The sequence below is a fragment of the Falco rusticolus genome, chromosome 12 (genome assembly GCF_015220075.1).
Source record: "Falco rusticolus isolate bFalRus1 chromosome 12, bFalRus1.pri, whole genome shotgun sequence".
NCBI classification, from domain to species: domain Eukaryota; kingdom Metazoa; phylum Chordata; class Aves; order Falconiformes; family Falconidae; genus Falco; species Falco rusticolus.
In genome coordinates, this window is record NC_051198.1 from 18,594,295 (window position 1) to 18,611,970 (window position 17,676).

The window sequence follows — 17,676 nt, forward strand, 5'->3', positions numbered from 1 at the left end:
CAGCCCCGTTTCCCCCGGTGTGCTGTGCCTCTGCAGCTGGTGTGACCCCGCGGACAGGGAAATACTCCCCTCCTCTGGGACTGCAACAGCTCGGGCTAAAGGTACATCAGATAGTGGCTTCAGCTAATTGCCTGTCAGTTGTTCTCGGGGGGGAAAAAAGGAAGAGGAGTCCCTCTGTTTTCTTTTAGGCACTTGCCCAGCTGGGTGGTGAGTGCCAGGGCCAGCGACCTGCTCCGACCCGGGCCCTGCTGGCTGCCGGGGGAGGCATGGTGGTGGTGGCGGCACCAGGCCCCTGGCCAGCAGCGTGAGGGAGGGAGCCTGTGGGTCCCAGCACCGGAGGATGGCGGGCAGAGTGTCTGCCACCCCGGAGGGCAGCGGCAGCGGTGGGCAGGCAGGCCAGGCGAGGGCCGCGGCGCAGCCCCCCGACAGCATCAGTGTCCGGGGTGTCTCCTACACCATCAGGTAGGGCTGGGGAGGGCGGCGCGGTGAGCCCTGCCCGGCAGGAGCTGCTCTGAGCCCAGGGACCGAGGGCAGAGGGGCCGGGGCGGTGGGCTGTGGGTTGGCTTCAGCCCAGGAAAGCAGGAGGGACGTTGCCAAGCCACCCGCCTCATGGTGCTGGGCTGCCCACCGCAGGGGTAGGGTACACGGCTTGAGGGGGTCGGGGCCAGTCTGGCCCCCAGAGGGTCCAACGGTTCTTCACACATCTCTGAAGGAAATGCTTTAGGGGAGATTCCCAAAGATTGTGCCCTTTCCCACCGCCTCGCTTGCTGCTGCCAGAAGGGCGATGGGAGGCCCTAAGGAAATGGTCAGGGGGGTTAATGGCTGGCAAACGTCAACAACGAGCAAAGGTCCATTTGTTTCCACTTTTGGTTGTAGTCCGAAAGCCTCGTAGCAGTCATTCTGAAAAATCCATTCAGAATTCATTTTATCTTCCAGATAATGCTAAAGCCTGAGGGGGATGAGGGGGTGAAGGCTGATTGATTTCCCCCCCCCTCCCCCCCGCCCCATATTTTAAAATCTTTGCAGGCTCTCATCCCACATGATGCAAGTCGCTACAAACCATTTGCTTGCTCTATACAAAAGTTTTAAGTCTTCTCTATTTAATCTTTTTTGATGTTTGTGTTCCAAGAGAGCGTGTTGGCCCATGGTGGAACTTTTCTTTGTATCATAAAAAATGGACCCGGCAAATACTTAAGGATGTTTCATTTCACATAGAGAGTGGCCAGATTATGGGGATTTTAGGAAATTCTGGTAAGTTATTCCAATACTTTAAAAGACATAAGATCAGAGTTAATACCAGTGACTTCCACAGTGGTATGAATGTGACTGAGGTCTGTGTTTTAAATAATGAAATTGCAGCTGATTTTAACCTTTGCTTGGTTTTCAGAGTTCAATCTTCTGTCATTTAACTAACAATTACAACTTCAATAAAAGATAAGGTTGCTTCTAAACCAAAATGTTTCAGTATGAAGTGTGAATTTGTATGAATTAAATGCTTATTTACGCACATTCTAAGTTTCCCATTTAATTCCCCTTAACTGCATTTTCAGGACCTATTGTTACTAAGAAAAATAATACTTTCTTCTTTTCGTATGTCTCCATCAAAGTGAGGGTACTACTCTTGAAATCCTAGAATTCATCTCATCACATGATTCATTTATTTTGTTTGAAAGGATCTGGGAAAACCACACTTCTGGATGCAATATCCGGAAGACTGGGACATAAAGACAACTTCTTTGGTGAAGTGTATGTGAACGGACGTCAGCTGAAGAAGGAACAGTTTAGAGACTGCTTCTCTTATGTGCCCCAGGTTGATCTCTACACTTATTTTTGTGTACTGTGCTTCCTCTCATGTAAAGAAAGTAAAGTTGCTAGTGTAATGGGGTAATGTAATCTGACTATGAATTTACTAATAAAATTGGTACGAAGCAGTTAATAAATCCTATGAATGAATGGATGGAAGTTGTGTGAGCAAGATCTTAATTACTACAGGGCTAACTCCTCCTTCCTTGTCACTTTTTTTTTCAGAGTGACACTTTGTTAAGCTTCCTCACCATACAAGAGTCTCTGACATACACCGCTTTACTAACTCTTCAGAAATGCTCCAACAACTTAATCAACAAGAAGGTCTGTATTTTATCATCTTCCACCAGAAAGGCAGACATGATGTCATGTAATGCTTTCACCAGCAGCACTTTCCATCCCTGGTTGTGTTTTACTTTTATAAGGTTTTGTAATCCTCATTCTGCAGATGGGGAGAAATCTTCCTGCTGAGGAGTAGGACACAAGGTCTCTGATGTGCCCCGCCTCTTCAAGGGGCTTGTGCTGATGCCCCAGGGACAAAACTCTCCCACCCAAAGCTGCAGCAGTTACTCCTGCAGGAGATGCTGCTCTTGGTACTCCTTGATATCAGTTCCCCTTCGCCAGCTGGGAAACCCAGTTCTCTGGGGTGTTTGGGGCCATGTGCGCTGGCAAGTCTCTTGGACAGCAGAAATGACTTTGACACTGTCTCCTGTAGGACATCTCTCAGTAACCAGAACAGCTCCAAAAAATACTGGTCTAATAAGTACCCTACCAAGCTACTTTCTTGATAAAATAGGTGTGTTTCAGATCTGGTTTTGCCCGCTGTTGAGAGTAAAGATTGGATATTCCTGACCTAAGGCTCTTGCTCTCTGTCTTCTCTCCTCACCTGTCTTCCACTCGGTATTTTACAATTCTGCAGAATTGACGTACGTTTCTGCTTCTTTATTTTGGAAGCCAGACCAGTACATTATGCTTCATATCTTAACTTCTAGTCCCACCTCTGAACTGTTCATCTCTTAACATCAACTGAAGCTGAAAGTCTACTCATTTCAGAATACATGAAAATAAAAATTTAAAAATAGTAATTATAATATATAATAGCAATTATAATATATTAAAAATAATAAAATAGAAATGAGGCCAGATAGCTTTCAGTGGATGCAAGTGGCATATTGGAAAAGCCATAGCTTAAAATTATGTCTTTTTTTCTTTCATTTTTTCATTTTGCACACAGATGTCTGAAATGGACTGTGTTTAGTCTTTCTAAATTGTAATTATCTTTTAGGTAGATGCGGTTATGGCTGAGCTGAGTCTCAGCCACATTGCTGACAAAGTCATTGGAAGTCGTAATTTTGTAGGAATATCTGGGGGTGAGAGGCGTCGTGTTTCAATTGCAGCCCAGCTATTACAAAATCCCAGTAAGTACCACTGCATGGATTTTCAAAATAAAACAAAGCAATGTCACTTTGTGCTCCTACCATGGGCCTCCATAAACCACTTTAAAATACAAAAACATTTATATTCTGTAATTCAGCAAAAGCTAGTCTAGTAATGACAGAAAAGCACTAACAGTAACTCAGGATTGCCACTAATCTACTACTTGATCTCAGAAAGTAGACAATTTTAAAATCTCAGGGAGTGAACATAGGTTTAGACTTGCATTTATCCATTTTAAATCTTTGTGGGCTTGCCCTTCCTGTGTATGAAATGTTGATTGTGGCCTGTTCGTATTTTTTGAGTGTATTAGAGCCATTCATATAAAGCATTGAGCCTTGTAGTGAAGTAGCTGTCATTTAGCCATGTATGTGTGAGCGCCACGTACCTTCTAGAGCCAAAAATATTCCACAGAATTTTGGTAAACCAAAGCAGACTAACTAGAACAATTAGCCATGGGAAACAGCACTTAAATTCTGTCCGTTTTGAGATAGTTTCTTCAAGGTGCCAGAATCGTATGGAGCGAATGTATGGCATGCATTTGTTGGATTCTGGAGTCCTCATGGTAGTGCAGATGTGCTAGACCTGGTTACCAGGCAGGAAGGAGCATTTAAATAAGTGAAGTGTATCACTGCTACTGTGACTCCTGGAGAGTTCATTGGGTGTAGCTGTTGCTCATTAAGTTCACTAAACTCTATAGTAAACACTGTAGTAATTCTGTGTAGATAAACCTATAGAGAAAGTTTTCCGCCCCCTTGGTCCTGGTTAAGGTTTAACTGCCCTCTTCCATGCTGTGACTTATCTATGTAAAAATAATGGATTTTACTAACTTTTACCCTTCCATGTGCAATAAAATAACGAAGAAAATGTAGTGTACACACACACAAATCTGTGGAATTACATATGCTGTATTTTAATAAGACTTAGTTGTTCATAACAAATTCTGTGTGTACATATAGATTTAATTCAAGTTACAACTTCTAGCTAATTATGTCAGTTATATTTACATTTGTAATTATCATTATTGTTCTTAGAAGCAGATGTATACATGAAATGTATTTTGGTAATTTTCAGATTTCACCTGAACTTAGAAAAAAATTATTATACTCTGATCTTGTAGTTGTGTTTTATGTTCATATTCTAGTCATTGAAACTGAACCACTAAAGGTAACTAAACCTGAAAGATCACATCATGGCAATATCAATGCATGTTCTGCTTTACATGTGGAACTTCAAATGTAAAGAAATTTCTACACTATTTGCCAAATTAGCTGGAAAGGCAGAATCTATAACATTTGCTCCCCCATTACCTGCGTTTTAATGTTATTCCTTGTCATTTCACAGAGGTCATGTTACTAGATGAACCAACGACAGGGCTGGACTGCCTGACTGCAAACCAGATTGTCTCGCTTCTCTCAGAGCTTGCACACAGAGACAGGATTGTGATTATTACAATTCATCAGCCTCGCTCAGAACTCTTCAGGGTGAATGATGTCTAATCACTATTTGATTTTCTTTCCCAGGCTTTCTAGTAGGATAAAAGTGCAAGATCCAGTATAGTTGCCTTCAAAGGCTCCCTTCCTTCCACCCTGCATATATAGAGGCTTGTCTTGAACTTCATAGCTCTGGCCTTCTGCCAGTCACAGGACACTTTGGGACACATACTGTCCTGTGAAAACAGTACGTACACTGCCTGTGTGCCTAATGTTTGCATTATGCAGCTTCCCAATTCAGAAACACTGGGAGAAGATGTGTAAATCTCCCATGTGCGCAGGCACTGTAAATACGAGCACTTTATTTATCTTTACATATTTATATTTCACTAACACTTGCCATTTGAGACAGATAAAGCCATGATTTAGAATGGAAAGGAAAAAAAAAATCATCTTTTTTTCTTTTTTGTGTCAAGCGATGTGAGTATACCTTGGTCACGTGGTGAGGCAGGCCTGCCTTGGAGGGCTTGTGCTAGGGAAAGCATTTGTGCCTTCCCATCACTGTTTCACACTTTGCTCTTCTGACACATCCACCACCCACCACGTGACTGCAAGGCACATCTTCAGTGGCAGACTGAATTGAGTCGAAGTGGTCATGAAGCCAGAGGCGAGTGACTGTGCTCTTCTGGACTGAAAGCAGTCTTGGTGCCTTGGGGACATGGATTGATCACAGCTGGTGTGAACCCTGCCCTGGCACATGTTCACCCAAAGAGCAGTGCTCTTAAAGTCCTTAAGCACTTCGGGTTAATCTTCCCAACAATTTGGGGACTTTATGGACTGGGGCTATTAAGCACCAAAGGAGGGCAGTCAGTAAGGGAAGGTGCATTAGAAGTGACGTCAAGAGGCCACAGCTCCCCTTTTTGTTTGTGAATTACCTCTGTATGCTGCTGTCACTGACAGTTTTGAGAACTACCAGTTTTAAGTGCTTAAAGATGTGTCATCTTGCATAACCACTGAGAGAAGTGAAAGAAAGGACAAACTAACTTTGAGAGAAATATACTGAGGAAGTTTGAAGCTGTCAAAACACATCCTGTCAAAGCATTTTTATTACCAAGACAGTAGCTGTACTCAAGAATTAATGCACTTCTCAGTACACATTGCTAATATATTAAATTTGCCTCCCACAGTTATTTGACAAAATAGCCATCATGAGCTTCGGAGAAATGGTTTTCTGTGGGAACCCAATGGAAATGATCACGTTTTTTGGTGACTGTGGCTATTCTTGCCCTGAACAATCAAATCCTTTTGACTTCTATGGTAAGTTTGTCTAAGTTGTTTTGATTAAAATATGTGTTTCCTTTAGGCAAAAATGTTGTTTTCTTCCCCAGATCAAAGTTTTCCCAGAGATAAACATGTGTTTGAATTATTCCCCAAGTTTGTAACTATTCTCAGGTCAGCGAAGAGAGAGGACTGGGCTTATGTAACCTCCGCTGACTCCATGAAACAGCAAAAGTTTGCGGTAGGTCTGAAACACAGCAGAAAAGAGTAAACTACAAATTAAAAACGGAATCCCAGCTTAGTGAAACCTGTGGATTGCTGATAGCATCTCCCTGTGGGTGTCCCCTGGATGCTGGAAAATCAATTTGATCTCCAAACTGCAGAAAGTCCCATGCCCTTACGGACTGTGGTGCTAAGCAACTGAAAACAGCTGCTGCCTGGAGGGAAGGAGGTAGAATAAATATGGGATGACTTGAGGCATCAAATTCCAGAGATTCTGAGTCTGAGGTTTCTGAAAGTTTAGGGAGTACTCACCAGGATGAGCTACTGGAGCAGAACATACCAGTGCTTCAGGAGACAACGACAACAAGCTGCTGGCAAAAGCTGGAGTACTGTTTTACCAACTCAGGATGTAAAAAAAGCGTGAGCATGAGATTTGGAAATGGGGTTTGGTTTTGCTGCAGGGCATCCGTGTACCTGTCCATGCAGATACACATTTGAAGAGAATGTGTACGTGTTTGTATGTGTGCATGTACGTGTACACATATACATACATGTACGTATTTTTTTTAAATCTAGTATGTACACTGACTGCTGACGATACTAGCTGAGCGTTAAGCAGGGAGTTTGACCAATCCAAAAAGCTGCATTCAGAGGAGGCAGCGTTTTCCTATTGTCTAGATGGCATCCTAAACTCAGAGAGAAGAGAGGATGGTTGTTGACATGAAGCTGGAATGGGATGAAGCTGAAAATACTGCTGTGACAGTGAGGATAATTTTGCCTTCATGAATTTGAATAGTCTTGAATAGCGTAGATAATTTGAGATTTAGACCCACTTTTAAAAAAGCTTGGTAAAGAGAGTACTGCATTCTTCAAATGTCAACCTTTGAATGTGACAAGAAAAGGAAAAAATACAGTTTAGAGCAAAGAATCATCAGAATATTTAGTCTTTGGAAAATTGGTAGTTTATATTTTTTGTATGATTTAATGATGTGAATGAAGGACAGATTCTGATATAATTTACACCAACAGCAGAGGAAAATAGATCCTATGTATTGAGTGTGGACTATATTATTGAAATGTCACATGTTCTGTTTATTAAAAAAAGTACTAATGCATGGTAGGCAATAGCTGCTTGGTCTAGTGACTAGTTGGTGTTGTTATTTTTTTTCAAACACACCTGGTTGTCATTTATTTCCTGTTTGGCTTCTAGCAAATCACAGTGGCCAAGTTTTAAGCAGCATGTCTGCATTTCAGATATACATATTTATATGAAGACTTCATTTTGGATATGTTTACTATTAAAGAAAAATCTGCTGAATTTGAGCTCTCAGAACACCAGGGAAGTATTCATAAGTGTAATTCAGGTTTTAAGGACAAATCGAGAGTCTTCTTGGACAAGGCCTCCTTTTTTCTTGTTCAAATTGTATTTTGAAGTTGAACATAACACTGTAAGACTGAAATCGAAGGATGACAGAAACCTTAGGAATAAATACGTGATGAAGATGTTGCGGTTTAACCTCAGCTGGCAAGTAATTATCACATAGCCGTTTAGTCACTGGAGACACACACAGAGACACACACCCCCGCCCCGGGATGGCAAGGAGATTCAGGGAAAAGGTAAAGCTCATGGGCTAAGTACAATTTAATAATTGAAATAAAATAATAATAACAACTACAACAATAACAATTGTAATGAAAAGGAGAGGGAGAGAGGAATAAAATCCAAAAGGAAAAGAAAAGAAGTGATGCACAATACAATTGCCCATCACCCACTGACCGATGACGGGTCAGTCCCCAAGCAGCGATCGGCGGCCCCCAGCCAGCTCCCCCCAGTTTATAGACTGAGCACGACGCTCTGTGGTATGGAATATCCCTTTGCCCAGTTCGGGTCAGCTGTCCTGGCTGTGTCCCCTCCCAGTTTCCCGTGCCCCTCCGGCCTTCTTGCTGGCAGGGCAGGAAAAGCTGCAGAGTCCTTGACTTGGTATAAACACCACCCAGCAAGAACTAAAAACTTCAGTGTGTTGTCAACGTTATTCTCATCCTAAGTCCAAAGCACAGCATCATACCAGATACTGAGAAGAAAATTAACTCTATCCCAGCCGAAACCAGGATAGACATCAGATGTAGAAGAGTAATTAAAAAATCTGGAAGTACAGCTATTCCTGAGAATGACAGTCTAGTTTTTGAAATGTTAGATAATTCATTGCTATCAGGGAAAAGGGAAATTTCTAATGCATTTTAGCACTATCGCTGAATCCACATGACTTGGGCCAATAGCACACACAAAGTTCCCATCTGCCAATAAAAGAACTGCTGGTGTCGGGGATAGGTATAGGTACATTCATTAGAAAGGAACATTAAGTCTGTGAAGTATTTGCCTTTCATAAGTTCCATGGCAGTAAGTAGTATTTTCTTCAGCTGGGGCTGAGCCTGCAAGGGGAATTTGGCCTGCTGAACACCCTCTGACTTCACATTAAAGGAGAAGTATGTCTGAGAAGGAGGTGGATGAAACCCAGTGCAACAATGCTGTAACGGCTCAAGTAGAGAAGAGCAGTGTCTCTGCAGCATGAGCTCAGACTAACTAAAAAATAAAGCTCCGTGGTTATGGAGGAGCAGGCAGAGGACAGGGGAACAGGGGAGCCGTGTCTGAGCATTTGCCTGAAAACCTGAGAAATACATGAGAATGAGAAATACTTCTCTTCATCCTCATCAATGTCCACCCTCAGCTGGTGCTCTGCCTTGCTCTCGGCAGCAGTACTGCTTCACCTACACAGCGCTTTGCTGTGCAAGGAGAACGCTAAAGGTCTGACCAGCACGCTGCTCACTCCTTGTGTTTCCACATAAAGGACTCGAATTTCAGGGTCCTACAGAGGCCACAAAACGCAAGAGATTTGTTGTGGCTGCACAATTATTCATTCATGCTGCTTCTAACGGAAAGGAGGAGTAAAAGACACCTTGAATACTTTTAATGGTGCTTTTTTGGGATAGAAGATTTTGGGATAGAGACAAGGAGGTGTTAGTTGCAAGGGGGGGGAAGAGATGTAAAGAGAAAGTGATGTGTATATGTAGTAAACAGTTTGTAAATTTACAGTGGATCTGACATCTGTGGACACCCGAAGCAAGGAACGTGAACTTGAAACATACAGTAGGGTTCAGATAATTGTATCAGCCTACAAAAACTCAGAGATCTTTAGCAAAGTACTGTCAGCCATTGAAAGAACAAAGCATATGAAAGAGCTGCCACCAATACCATTCAAAAACAGAGATTCACCCAGTGCCTCTTACAAATTATGGATTCTTTTGCGGTAAGCCTTTTTTTTCCCCCCCTTTTTTTTTTTAAAGAAAAATTGTTTTTCTCATCCACTAATCTTTTGGCTTCACCCCTCAACCCACCCCCGCCCCCCCCCCCCCCCCCCCCCCCCCCCCCCGCCCAATGCACTTTCTTGGTTATTTTAGTCTACCACTGTACTTGTGTCTTTTTTAATATTGTACCTTTCTGTGGACACTGTGTGTGTAAGATTTGTTCAAAGCTAAATACCCTCCCAACATGTAGGTCAGTCATAGCTAACAAGTACACTGTTACTGTTTTGTTTCATTATCAGGAGGACAACAAGGAACTTCTCCAGAGATAAGATAGGCATCATCATGCGTCTCCTCCAGAATCTGTTATTTGGCTTGTTTGTAGCATTTTTCCTTCTGAGACTAAAGAATGACCTGGTAAAAGGAGCTGTGCAGGACCGTGTGGGGCTTGTCTACCAGTGCGTGAGTGCCCCCCCCTACACAGGGATGCTCAATGGTGTTGCCCTTTGTGAGTTTCTGTCCGGTATTATGTGCAGCAGCAGCAGTTATTGCTGGCCCTATTTTATATATAGGAAAAAGAATTTATTGAAGATAGTAATTTAAAGGATCTTAACAGTTTTAAGTAATGTCACACTTGATAGAGAAGCATGAAATTCAAAGGCAAAGCAACAGGAAGCGTCACACCACAGAAAAAGATTAGCACATCGGAGGGGCTCCAGGTTTACTCCACTTAAGGAATGAGCCCTGATCCCTGCCTCTCCATTTTACAGCTGGCCTGTGTACAGAGGCTTCATTTTTAGCTGTGCAAGAGCCCTTAACTTGCCTGTGTGTAGCGTTATAAAGGCAGGAGAAAGTCTAGGTCTGTAGTTAACAATTTGAGATCAAAACCAAAGACATGTGAAGGACAGAACTACAAACCAGCTTGACATCAATGAAGCATGATTAGATTTAAGAGTACTATGTGGTGATTACATTTTTCTTAGAGGGTATTTCTCTTAAACCTGCCATACCAAGACAAACAGTAGTTTCTATTTACAGCCCTAAAAACTGTTCTGCTCATGCAGGGAACATACACTGCTGTCATCACCTTGAGATCAGAGCACTTCAAGAAATTATCCAGTGATGGCAGGTTTTTCATGTCTTTAATAGGCCTCTTTCGTCAAATTTACCAACTTCTGCAACCTGCAGGGAGCATGTTTTGCATTTATAGTGGGGGGGAAAAGTGATCAGACTGGTTTAGACAGTGTTTCTGATATATTCTCAAGGTTGTCTGTGTGCTTCGGGTCATTTTTGCTAGCAACAAGTCTTGGTCCTTTTTATTCAATAGTGATTTAATTTCTTTCTTATACTTTTAATCCAGTCCCACCTTTACGTGCTATCAGCGACCAAGAAAGTAAAGATGGCTTGTATAAGAAGTGGCAAATGCTTTTGGCTTACATAGTACATTTCCTGCCCTTCAGTGTCATCAGCGTGGCGATTTTCAGCACTTTTATATACTGGTAAGCACTTGTACCATCTATTGGATTGTTAGTTTCTTTTTCTTAGCAGCTGCAATTCCCATGTCAGCAACAGGCCCGCTGGCATGGCTTTCTGCTATTGTCTCTCAGAATGATTACAGAGAGAGCATAAGGAAATTTTTAGTCCTTCTTTTCCAGGCAGTGTTAAAACACCTTCAGAGTAAGCACATTACCAGTCCTCTAGGTAGCTTGGGAAGTTTTAATGGGCCTGGAACATTTATCATTTTTATGTCACACCAAAACCAGGAGGTGTTATTTTACATGACATTTAGAAAGAGAGGAAAAAAAGAGAAAAAAGAAAGCGAGGAAGACAGCAGTAGGTATGTGACAGTACCAAAGCTTCGTATTTACTGGGACATTTGGGGTTTAGCTACAGCATGTGGAAGTGATGGGATCTGCACCCCTCTCTTCCACTCTCCAGAGAAAGGCATTAAAGTGGATTTGTGAAAGTGGGAGAAAGGGTTTGATAGTAAAGCTGGCTTTTTTCCCCCGCAGTACATTAATCTCCTTGTATCATTGTGAAGTAGTACCTCAGACTGGGGTGATGAAATGTTTCATCTGTTCATTGCCTTATCTGTCATATAGGTCTGCTCTTCTTCATTTCTGTTCCATTGATTTTTCACCTTCCACTTGCTTATTCTGAAAATAGAGTCTATGGCTGCTTATGCAGGCTAATAGCAAAGTCATAAGGACCAATTTCTGTCCTTCAGTCTTTTTCTGGTTTGGTTTGGTTTTGTTTTATTTTCCTAATTATGAAATGAGAGGCATGTAGTCTGCTATAGTTAAGTTTTGGTTTTGTTTGACAGTCGATAGTAACACTGAAGTTGCAATCAGATGGTAGTCTGTAGTAAAATGTGTACCAATAAATCACAGGCTTGGTTTGTGTCCTGGATGCATGTTCTCTGGTTTGCTGTTGAGAAATGGTAAGTGGACAGGTCATTGTAAAAGAGAAAAAGTGCAGGAGCTATTATGCTGTAGCTGTGCATGTCAGTGCTTTTACTCTGCAGTAAGATGCCCATGGGCAGTTTGAAAACAGATGAAGTAAAACTGCACCGAATCGCTTGGACTACTGAATAAGAACTTCAGCACAAGGAGCTAATCTGCCATGAGAATTTTGAAATAGTTGTTTTCCCATCTAGAAAAACTCAGGAAAAAAGGTCACTGTTTTCTTCTTCCTCCTGGTCTGTAATAGGTAATGAGGGGATATGCTTAGCATTTACCTAATTCTTTCTGCATGGGATCTCAGTAACTGTCAGGTCCTAGATGAAAAGACAAAAGCTCTTGAGAGGGAGATTTCTGCTCTTCCAGATGTGAGGACTTGCATGCATGGGGGTTTTTTTGGTTGTTTTTTTTTTTTTTTTAGATTGGTGCTGATATTAAAAGTAGCAGTTTTGTTCAAGTAAGGTCATCTTTCTCCTTGTCCCCTTAGCTACCTGGGCTTTCATTTCTGCAAGCTGTCAGTGCTGCCCACTTCGGCAGTGCTCCAGGAGAAGACCTTTTTCACAGGCAAGCAGAAATAAACTTGTCCTCTCACTAATTGTTTAGAGGATGTGCTGCACGCACCAGAGCCCTTCCACTTCTGCCTGCTCGTGAGCGGGTCGCTGAGAAGGCAGCCATTTGGAAAGCACCTTTGCAGGCTCACTGAGGGAAGGTTTGTGGAGCTCCTGAAGATCAAGAGCCACTCTTGGTCATGCTGACTCCTTAACGATCAGGAAATTCACATGGGCAGAGACTTTGCCCTTGTGCTTTGGTACCTTCAAACACAACCAGCAATAAATAGTGTGGTTCCAGTTAATGGACAATATCTACAGATATTACCTTCTGCATATCTTTGCTATCTTGTGGTTGTTTGGATGTCACCAGTGATGTGTTGGAGTAATTTCATAGTGCTCTTAGACCTCTTAGGGCAAGCAGTTTCTCTGTTAAATGTTGAAGATTGTAGCTGCACAGGACCAAATTTTCCTGGATGGACTAACTTTTTGAGAGGCTTTAATAGCATCTGTTATGTGTTCTTACAAGCTATTTCTCTCAGAATTTGTTTGCAGGTCAGACAGTTTGGGTCAGACAGACCCAAACTCTTACCTGACCAGACACAAGGCAGGTCTGACCCAGAACAAACAGCCACTTTTGCAATCTCTTGCTAAAACGTACTCCAGTTATGCACATTTTCCTAGCTAAAGATCCCTCTGGGAAATGGTCTAACAGTTTATATCACCCTACCATTCTATTGCTGCAATATCCTTTCTTCTGAGTTGTTTAGGGTTTTTTTTCTCTTTTATGCTTTCTTCTCTTGCTATTCCTACCCCAGATTTACTAGACTGTATCTACATCGCTCTGTGTAAAGTATTAGAGCACCTCAGAGAAGGTGATACTTTATACTACAACTATGGAAAGCTGTTTCTTCTGTACCAATCTGTGATTAAAGCTTATTGAATACCTGCTAGCTTGTTGAATGTTTAATAGTTGAAGAGTCAATGTTCAGCCATCTATTTATAATAGAGATTGTTTTGGAGTTACGAAAAATGCTACAGGAAAGCCTGTGCGAAAATAATACTTCCCTTTTAAGACCATGTTCAAACATGGTGGATTAAAAAAAAAAAAAAAAAGACATAGGGCCTTGCACTGAGCAATGAAAAAGCAAATAAAATGTTGAATAGCCGCTTGTTAGCTAAGCAAAGGATGCAGTCTGTACCTAGCATGAAGCAATTTTGCTGTGAGGTATTTTGGAAAATGAATAATATGTCACCACGTAATAAAAGGTTTTGTCACCTCTTGGATACACCGTAAGGCTGAATTAAGTTTGCTAAGCAATTGCTGGCCTGTCTTAACTTTTTAATCTTTAGTACAGATTGGGAGGATTTTTTTCCTTCAGTTAGCTGTGGAGAAGCTGGGAACAATTTGTATTAAATTGTTGTATTAACTGTTGTATTAAAGAGTGCAGGAGTATGGAGGAAATTGCATTTGAATGAATTACATGGGTAGTAAATTCAATTAGCCTTCCATTTAACTGAGTAGATCCAGTTTTACATTTGCATGCACAGTATCAGAAATGCAAAATTCCATCTGTTAATTATCTGCATAAAGACATACTCTTAATATGTGGCTTACTTTAAATAACTCCCACTGCATAGACTCTAAAAGGAGGAGGATGTTAGTTGAAGGGATTGTAAGAGCCATGCTGGTTATTTGGAAATAACAGATTTCTGCTACAATTACATCTTTACATAACCTTCTTTAATGTCAATGGAGAAACCTTAATAACTACCTGCATTCATGTCATGATATTAAGTGCATGCCCTTTCTGTTAAGACTCCGAACACCACAGTAAGGGTCAAGGCATAAACTGTTCACTTAATGAGCTGTAATTGCAAAAAATCAATAAAATCAAAAATAACCGTTACTTTCCAAGTTTAGTACCCAAACAATGTTTTTAAAATGTTCTTTTGCTCATTTTTGTACAGGACTGCAGGGTTGTATCCTGATGCTTCCAGATTTGGAATCTTCTTTGCTGTTGTCTTAGCGTCTCATATAATTGGTGAACTACTAACACTTGTTATACTTGGCATGGTTCAAAACCCAAATATAGTCCAAAGCGGAGTGGTACTACTTAATTCAGCAGGTGTGATAGTGGGAACCGGACTAGTAAGGTAGGGAAAAGTTTTATTTCATCATGGTGTTAATGTTAAAATATCTACCTAACGAAGAGTTTAATGAACTGTCGGTATTGCGGAAGCACAATAATGCACAGGTAGCAATGGAAAGAAAGTGCATTATGTTATCCTTCAGCTAATCATGTTAGGCCTAGTACTAAACACACAAATGAGAAACTTGATAACTTCAGATATCAACAAAGATATTAACTTGTCACATTTGCAAATATATTGAAGATAAAACTCAGCCACTATCAGTTCAGCTGAATTCTTCTACTTTTTACATTATGATGTGAATTCCTGTCCTCGTTAAAGGAACCTACGAAAAAAAAGTTCTTACAGCTTTTACTAACTGCTGGAACTTATCAGACATTAAACATTGGGAATGACGGTTTAAAAAAAAGTTGTTCTCAGCTATCTTACTAGTGTTACTCTCCAGTTTAGCCATTAAACTATTTAGACGTTTTTTCTACCTGTGCAAGAATGAACTATATAAAAATCATAAATAAAAAATCAGTGTAGTAAAGATGTGGGAAAATTGTGATCCACTTGCTCTGTTACTGTGCAAATAAATGTTTTTGCATTATAATTGCACAAACTTTGAATAGTTTTCCCCTTGCATTTGTCAATGCTGAAATTACTGTTTTTTCAAGAAACATACCAGAATAGGTGTATTACTGTTGAAGCTTTCGTGAGATGCTGAGCAAACAGGATATCTCACCTGAGAGCTTTCCAGTGAAAATGAAGGAAGCCTAACAATAGCTGGCATCAAGCATACGAGTCTTCAGAAAGCTGATGATGTTTTATCCCTTCAAAGTAGATCTCAGCTAATACTTGCTTATCAAATAGAAGTAGGTTAATATCTAATTACTTGGTCCCTGCCTAATTTCAGAAAGATGCATGTTTATAGCGACAAGACAGTTATTCCCACTACTGTATCTAATGCCTTAACAATAACTTTTTTAAAGCATTAGGGTGGTTTCTAATCTTATTTTACAGTAGAGACAGTGTTAATTAATATTGTGAATCTCTTTGATTAATCTTCATAGGTAATGAAGTATGTTAAAAATAGCATTGAGACTTGGGTTGCTGGGGTTCTTTTTCTGTTCATTTGTTTGTTTAAATTCTTGCAGTATTTTAGGTGCAGAAATCACCCAATCTTGTTGAATAATGTTATTTCAAAGTTTTCGTACTCTGTTTTTGAAGACAAGTGAGGGGGTGGTGTTTTCTTCCTTTGGAAGCAACACACTTTTGCAATGAAGGTTTATATTGGGTCTTGTCATTTTCAGTTTACCATTGCAACGTGAAGAGCGCAAAACTTCACAGAATTATTTGTGACTGTCCATAAACAAGTCAGGGCTGAATGTTATGACACTGAACCAAAGTCAGAGACAGCCTTCATGGTTGTCTCCTCATTTACCACTAAAATAGACTTTAGGTTTGGAAGTGCTACAGGTACAGCCAAGAACTGTTTCTGTAACAGGCTACAACCGAAGATGAGGGTAGATGGGGTAGAATTGGCTCTTGGAATGTAGCGAAAGGCCGTTTAATGTCTCTGTTTCTTTAAGGACCATTGAAGAAATGCCGACACCTTTTAAAATACTCAGTTATCTCACCTTTCAAAAATACAGCAGTGAAGTTCTTATAGTCAATGAATTTTATGGCTTAAACTTCACATGTGGTAAGTGTTAAAAAAAAAAAGTAGCCTTTAATCAGAAATACTTTTCATGAGATGTCGAAGCTTATTTTCCTTCTACATACAAGTATCCTGACAAAATAAAGGTAATTTTGTGAGCTGTTAAAAAAGCCTATTAATTAGTAAAGACTGTAATGCTGTATCAGCAGGCTAGACTAAAGTTTGATTCATTTTTTTTTTCCCTGACCATTTCCCATTCTATCAGTTTTTCATCTTCACCTGTTCTTTTACCCTCCCTCGGGGGGCATTTTGGAAGGTAAACTTTGCAGCCTGTTATGACCTTATTGGGGCAGGGTTACACAAATGGAAGATCAACAGAATCGCACAATATAAGATCAAACGTAAGTGCAGTGAGCACTGACAGGTAATACCCGTTTCCCCTAATACTAGCGAGGCTTCAGTTCAAATACGTTACCGTGGCATATAGTGAGCAGCTTGGATCTGCCAGGCTGTGCTTTGCAGTTGTGAGCAAGTTAATCAGCAAATCACGAAAATCCATCAGGTTGGCAGGGTCAGTAGCTAACATCCATCAATGGGGGTACCTACCCTATGATGTTTTGGGCTTTGTAGCCAGGTGTCTGTGCTCCTCTCCAAGGCTATATATTCTTCATCCATTATCTCCTGTCCCTCCTCGCTACAAGAACATAGATGGCAGGCTTAGAAAACGAATCCATGAATCCATTGGTAGTAATAAACAGCTGAATTTTAATGCGCCCTTCAGACACTTTTCATTTCTTGAATTTTGGAAGCCCTCAGCAAATACAAACACTGTAAGTCTACAACATTGGGCAACTTGCTTCTTGAGGCTCCTGAAGATCATCTGTCTGAAAAGCCATAATTTTTTTGTTTGGCATGAACAAAACAGAAAGCTCCTACTGACGCTTTATTCTTCCCTTCAAAAGACATGGCACAGATTAACTCCAGAAACATATGGCTTGTCTGTTCTTATTCCAAAATGATGAGAAATACTGCTGTGGGTATAGATCATTAAAATAACATTAGGCCTAGGTATATTAAATGTACGCACTAGATACTGAAACCTGAGTTTTAATTTTACCGATTCACCTACTAAAGAGATTAATTTTTTCTTTTGACAGGTGGAGCCAACAGTTCCACTGCAATTAATGCTGCGTGTATTTTCTCTCATGGCATTCAGTTCATTGAGAAAAACTTTCCTGGTGCATTGTCCCGGTTCGCAATTGATTTCCTAATACTCTATGCTTTTCTACCAGGACTTGCCCTTATAGCTATTCTGAGCTTCAAAATAAGAGAGAGAATTATTGACAGGCAATAAAAAAATAAACAAACAATGTCTAATACTGCACTTTTAACTTTATTATGGT

General features: G+C 40.8%; 1 protein-coding gene across 3 annotated transcripts in view; it reads left to right on the plus strand.

Annotated features, from left to right (window-relative positions):
* The first annotated feature begins 12 nt into the window (after positions 1-12).
* ABCG5 (ATP binding cassette subfamily G member 5) overlaps positions 13-17,676 on the plus strand; it is a 28,423-nt gene continuing 10,759 nt past the window's right edge. The window contains exons 1-13 of one of the 3 annotated variants that reach the window (XM_037405700.1): positions 13-101; positions 1,130-1,251; positions 1,674-1,810; positions 2,029-2,127; positions 3,089-3,221; positions 4,582-4,721; positions 5,858-5,987; positions 9,262-9,475; positions 9,773-9,978; positions 10,831-10,969; positions 14,449-14,634; positions 16,206-16,318; positions 17,431-17,652. In XM_037405700.1, coding sequence (XP_037261597.1) covers positions 1,230-1,251; positions 1,674-1,810; positions 2,029-2,127; positions 3,089-3,221; positions 4,582-4,721; positions 5,858-5,987; positions 9,262-9,475; positions 9,773-9,978; positions 10,831-10,969; positions 14,449-14,634; positions 16,206-16,318; positions 17,431-17,627 — 1,716 coding nt within the window. In that variant the 5' untranslated portion in view covers positions 13-101; positions 1,130-1,229 and the 3' untranslated portion in view covers positions 17,628-17,652. Of the gene's footprint in view, positions 102-193; positions 463-1,129; positions 1,252-1,673; positions 1,811-2,028; positions 2,128-3,088; positions 3,222-4,581; positions 4,722-5,857; positions 5,988-9,261; positions 9,476-9,772; positions 9,979-10,830; positions 10,970-14,448; positions 14,635-16,205; positions 16,319-17,430; positions 17,653-17,676 lie in introns of those variants that run through there. The other 2 variants (XM_037405698.1, XM_037405699.1) reach the window with 2 other exon arrangements.